At 39.1% G+C, this 6603-nt stretch overlaps 1 protein-coding gene across 1 annotated transcript in view; it reads left to right on the forward strand.

Annotated features, from left to right (window-relative positions):
- LOC147610303 (short-chain dehydrogenase/reductase 2-like) overlaps positions 1 to 5725 on the forward strand; it is a 31204-nt gene extending 25479 nt beyond the window's left edge. The window contains exons 3-6 of the mRNA XM_086786549.1: positions 3416 to 3657; positions 4565 to 4645; positions 4753 to 4926; positions 5118 to 5725. Of these exons, the coding sequence (XP_086642675.1) occupies positions 3416 to 3657; positions 4565 to 4645; positions 4753 to 4926; positions 5118 to 5516 (896 nt within the window). The 3' untranslated portion in view covers positions 5517 to 5725. The remainder of the gene's footprint in view (positions 1 to 3415; positions 3658 to 4564; positions 4646 to 4752; positions 4927 to 5117) is intronic.
- Positions 5726 to 6603: the final 878 nt, after the last annotated feature.

The raw sequence follows: 6603 nt of genomic DNA on the forward strand, positions 1-6603 counted from the left end.
TGAGTGCGAGTGTGTGTGTTTGTGTGCATGTGTGCATGTGTGCATGTATCATGTGCATGTGTGTGCATGCACATACATGTGTACATCAACATACATACAGATCTATTTATATATACATGCTTACATACCTATAGATACATACATACATACATATTATATATGTGTGTGTGCATGTATTTATCTATGTGTGTGTGTGTGTGTGTGTGTGTGTGTGTGTGTGTGTATTTATCTATTTATGTATAAGTAGGTATATTCTCTCTCTTACACATGCATATAATATAATATTAGAAGATATATGTGTGTGTGTATGTGGAGGAGGAGGAGGAGGGAGGGGTGGGTAATTCGCTTTCTAATCTATTATATATATATATATATATATATAAGAAACTCATTCAATCAGCAAATGACTTGATGGTGATAATTAATTGTGAGCCACAATGTAGCTAGGCATATGGGAAAGAAACCCCCCAAAGACTGTCTTCTTTAGGGTAGGCACCCTTGCTTTATCTTGTACAGATATAGATGTATGTGCATATATATGTGTATGTATGTGTGAGTGTGTGCATGTACACGTGCAATTGTGTATGCATGTGTGTCTATGTATACATATGTGTACATGTGTATGTGAGTGTGTGTATGTGTGTATCTATTTGTGCTTATATGCGTGCATATGCATGTATGTATATGTGCAAGCTTGAGTGTATGTGTGTGTGTAAGTGTGCATATCTCTGTGTGTGTATGCGTGTCCATGCATGCAAGTGTGTGTTTGTGTAGGTGAGTGTACATGTGCGTGTATGCATATACAAACGTGAAACTATATGCATATGTTTGTGTAGGTGAGTGTATGTGTATACATGTTTGTACATGTGAGTGAGTGTGTGTACATCTAAGTGTGTGTGCATGTACTCTATGTGGTGTGCATGCCATGTGTATACACATGTGTTTATATGTGCAAGTGTGTATGTGTGTATGTTCATGTGTGTGAATGTATGCATGTGCATGCGTGTATGTGTGCATGTGTACATGCGTGTGTGTGTGTGTCTCTCACAGAGACACACTCAATCTCCCACCTATGCGCATACAAACATACTCACATATGCACATATACACATGCACATGGAATGTGTTTGTGTGTGCATCTTTGTGTCTATGTGTGTGCATGTACATGTGTAATTGTGTATGAGGGTGCATCTATGCATACATGGATGTGCATGTGGGTGCGCACATCCATGTGTGCACACGTGTACTTGTGTGTGTAAGTTTGTGTATGTGTGTATATATATGTATATACTTATGTGCATGCATATGCATGTATATGTGTGTGTAAGATCAAGTGTGTGTGTGTGTGTGTGTGTGTATGAATACATGTACGTTCATGTGTGTGTGCACGTGTGTCCACCATGAGTGTGAGTGTGTGCAAGCTTGAGTGTATGTGTGTGTGTGTAAGTGTGCATATCTCTATGTGTGTATGCATGTCCATGCATGCAAGTGTGTGTGTTTGTGTAGGTGAGTGTACATGTGCGTGTATGCATATACAAACGTGCAACTCTATGCATATGTTTGTGTAGGTGAGTGTATGCATATACAAACGTGTAACTCTATGCATATACACATGCACATGCACCCGTCCTCTGTCTCTCTCTCGCTCTCTCTCTCTCTCTCTCTCTCTCACACACACACACACACACAGAGTCAGACCTCTCTCTCTCTCTCTCTCTCTCTCTCATGCATACACCTGCACATGTACTATCTCTTCTCACACCCCCTCACATACATAGAAACTCTCTTTCTCTCTCTCTCTCTCTCTCTCTCTCTCTCTCTCTCTCTCTCTCCCACACACGCACACACATACTTGCACGCTCATCTGTGTGACTGTGTGTGTACATACACATGTGTCTGTGATTAGCATGAATACATGTACATTCATGTTTGTGCATGTATGTGTGTGTGTACACGTGTGTTCACCATGAGTGCGAGTGTGTGTGTTTGTGTACATGTGTGCATGTATCACTTGCGTGTGTGTGCATGCACATACATGTATACGACGTCGAGATACATACAGATCTATTTATATATACATGCTTACATACCTATAGATACATACATACATACATATTATATATGTATGTGTGTATGTAGTTATCTATGTGTGTGTGTGTGTATTTATCTATGTATGTATAGGTAGGTATATTCTCTCTCTTACACATGCATATAATATATTATTAGAAGATATATGTGTGTGTGTATGTGGAGGAGGATGAGGAGGGAGGGGTGGGTAATTTGCTTTCTAATGTATTATATATATATATATATATATATATATATATATATAAAAGAAACTCATTCAATGAGCAAATGACTTGATGGTGATAATTAATTTGTGAGCCCCAATGTAGCTAGGCATATGGGAAAGAAACCCCCAAAGACTGTCTTCTCTTCTCCTTTCTTCTTTTCAAAAGTTCTCCCTCTCTTTTCTCCACATAAAGGCTAGGTTTATAGGGTAGGCACCCTTGCTTTATCTTGTATAGATATAGATGTATGTGCATATATACGTGTATATGTGTGTGAGAGTGTGTGCATGTACACGTGCAATTGTGTATGCATGTGCGTCTATGTATACATATGTGTGCATGTGTATGTGTGTGTGTGTATGTGTGTATCTATTTGTGCTTATATGCCTGCATATGCATGTATATGTATATGCAAGCTTGAGAGTATGTGTCTGTGTGTGTAAGTGTGCATATCTTTGTGTGTGTGTGCGTGTCCTTGTATGCAAGTCTGCGTGTTTGTGTAGGTGAGTGTACATGTGCGTGTATACATATACAAACGTGCAACTCTATGCATATACAAACGTGCAACTCTATGCATATGTTTGTGTAGGTGAGTGTATGTGTATACATGTTTGTACATGTGAGTGAGTGTGTGTACATCTAAGTGTGTGTGCATGTACTCTATGTGGTGTGCATGCCATGTGTATACACATGTGTTTATATGTGCAAGTGTGTATGTGTGTATGTTCATGTGTGTGAATGTATGCATGTGCATGTGTACATGCGCGTGTGTGTGTCTCTCATAGAGACACACTCAATCTCCCACGTATGCGCATACAAACATACTCACATATACACATATACACATGCACATGCACCTGTCCTCTCTCTCTCTCTCTCTCACACACACGCACACACGCACACACCCACACAGAGTCACACCTCTCTCTCTCACACACACACACATACGCACACACACACACACAGAGTCACACCTCTCTCTCTCTCTCCCACACACGCACACACACATACTTGCATGCTCATCTGTGTGCTTGTGTGTGTACATACACGTGTTTGTGATTATGTAATGTCGACTTCATGCCTGCATGCATCGTGCAAGTGTCTTGATTGTGCGCATGTGACAGTGGCTGTGGTGACGGGTGCTAACAAAGGAATTGGGCTGGAGATTTGCCGCCAATTAGCTCAGAAGGGCTTCACTGTCGTCCTCACTGCTCGTCATGAGACCCTCGGCCATCTTGCCACCGACTCCCTCGCCCACCAAGGCCTCCATAATGTCCTGTTTCATCAATTCGATGTCCAAAATGCACAGTCCATCTCCCTCTTTGCTTCCTGGATTAAGGATGTGCATGGAGGATTAGACATTCTTGTAAGTATCTCCCCCTCCTTGCTTATTCTAATGCCCATATAAGATCAATCCATCCCCCCTTTTTGCTTTCTGGATTAAGGATGTGCATGAAGGATTAGACATTCTTGTAAGTATCTCACCTTACTCTCCCCCTCCTTGCTCATTGCTAATGGTGGCCATATAAGATTAATCCATCTCCCTTTTTGCTAATTCCTAGATTAAGCATGTGCATGGAGGATTAGACATTCTTGACCTTACTCTCCCCCTCCTTGCTTATGCTAATGACCATATAAGAACAATCCATCCCCCTTTTTGCTAATACCTAAATTAAGCATGTGCAGGGAGGATTAGACATTCCTGTAAGTATCTCACCTTACTCTCCCCCTCCTTCCCTATGCTAATGGCCATATAAGAATAATCCATCCCCCTTTCTGCTAATTCCTAGATTAAGGATGTGCATGGAGGATTAGACATTCTTGTAAGTATCTATTTTCATCTTCCTCCTTGCCTATGCTAATGGCCATATAAGAAGCACAATTTCTTTAAACATCTTACTTGGGAGGATGGGATATTCATGTAACTTTATGCCTCACCCTTTTTCACATCCCAACTCCAACACATGTTAAACATCAAGCTCAATTTTAAAACTTTAATCACCACTATCAAGTCTCCTACCTAAGAGATCCTGGGTGCAAGTCCCATCCCTTACACGTGGGTGCTTGTCATATAGATCATATTTTGTCCACTGGCTATGATAGTCATATTGATAGTCAAATACTGCATCTCATTTTGATAGGTACAAGCCACACATGTGTGGTTTGTTTCCTTGGACATGGTGGTTAAATACTCATCTCATCTCGCATGCAAGTTTAAATTTTGATTATGAGTGACAGAGTCTTTTGATTATTCTAATTTCATTCTATTGTAGATTAATAATGCTGCAGTAAGTGGTGTTATTATTGACGAAGATTATGTGAAGGAGACCAACATAGATATCACCGACCTAATGGTGAGTCTCTCATTAGTTTTGTGCCATGAGCATAGATGGATCATCTTTAAAAAGCTATGTCAAGACAAGATCATGATCTACATATGCAAATTATTGTTGTGATATAGTTCAAGGAATCCACAAACAAGGGTTTTATTATCGAGTATGAGTCGGCTAAAACATGCTTAGATGCCAATTATTATGGTAGCAAGCATGTAACGAGGGCTTTGCTTCCTCTCCTTCGACACTCTTTGGAAGGAGCTCGTGTTATCAATGTTGGATCTGATTTTGGAAAGCTTTATGTAACACACTCTCTCTCTCTCTCTCTCTCTCTCTCTCACACACACACACACACACACGCGCGCGCGCGCGCGCATGCACGTGCGCACACATATGCAAAGATAGTTTGTTTGAAGAGTATAAGCAAAAGTAACATTTTTTAGTGTGCTCTCTATGATCAAGTTGTAATAATTACTTTTCTTAAAATATGTAGCATCTCCAAAGTGTCAAACTACAAGAAGAGATAGCCAACCTCAACAATCTATCTGAGGAGTACATAGACACATTGATCAGCAACTATTTGGATGATGTAAAATCTCAAACATGGGAACACAAAGGTTGGCCACTCAAGTTTCCAAACTATAAGATGAGTAAGGTGGCCTTACATGCATTTACAAGGGTACTAGCCAAAGAGTTAGAACAAAGGCCTCATGGTCAAAAAGTGTATGTCAATTGTGTACATCCTGGATTTGTAAAAACAGACTTCACAAGACGTTTTGGTGATCTCACTGCTCAAGAAGGTGCAGAGAATGTGGTGAGGGTTGCTCTCTTTTCTCCCCAAGATTGTCCTTCAGGACAATTCTTCCATGAGAAAAAACTTGATGATTTCTAGCCTAAATGAAGGCTTTGCATGAGTATGTCTTTAATTTTCCACACATGGTTTGAAGCATATTGCTCTTTTTTCTTCCATGAGAAAAAACCTTCAAAAAATTTCCATAATGGAAATGAATAGTATTTATTTCCATTTCATGTGATTATGTGAACCTTCCATGTGATTGTGTGATATTCTAGTGTTTCAATTTTCAAAGCAAGGTTTATTTATTCTATGGGCTTGTTCATACGAGTTTTTTGTAAAAATTTGCAAGCTAATTTTAACACCACCCCAATAACAAACTAGATCACTAATATTCTTCAAAAAGACCGTAAGATAATATTTAATGGTAAACCCTAGCTTTAAAGATGTAAATTCATAATAACCCTACCTTTAGATAAAGCTTATATTCTCCAAACTAGACCATAAAATAATATTTGCTACCAAACCATAGCTCAAAAAAAGTAAATTTAAAATAGCCCTAGCTTTAGAGAGCTCAAGCTATTGAAATAATACTCAATCTAGTAGAGTAAGCTCTAATTAGTCTGTAATGTTACATCATTGGGATTCTTTGTTGACACCAAGAATGTTGCACTAGACTAAGAATGTTGCACTTGAGCAGACATATCCCTTAGAGTCGATGCTTGCCATGAGTACTGTTACATGTCATATAACATAGTTTTATCCGCATGGTGTAAAGAAAATTTCAAACTACAAAATTAATAAGTGAAGGTTTCAACATAAGCTTGCTTTTAAGATTTTAGATGGGCATTCCATCCTTTCATTCCTTAAATAAAGATGCACTTGTACATGTTTTTTGGTTCAATATGCATATGCAAAAGTTAACACAAGTTATATTATTATTGAAAGATGTGTGTGCATGCGTGCATGTGTGTGTGTGTTGGCATGTGTGCGTGTGTGTGCATGAGAGAGAGAGAGAGAGAGAGAGAGAGAGAGAGAGAGAGAGAGGCAGGCACGAACATCATATGATGATGATTTTTTTTTAAGTTTCACTCATTGAATGTCAAGGACCTAGTTGACTTGTGTCAAAAATAATAATCACATTAATACAACAATGTGTTGTCCATTAATACAATTAATAATCTTT

The sequence above is a fragment of the Cibotium barometz genome, chromosome 49 (genome assembly GCF_041138505.1).
Source record: "Cibotium barometz isolate CiBa-2024 chromosome 49, ASM4113850v1, whole genome shotgun sequence".
Classification (NCBI taxonomy): domain Eukaryota; kingdom Viridiplantae; phylum Streptophyta; class Polypodiopsida; order Cyatheales; family Cibotiaceae; genus Cibotium; species Cibotium barometz.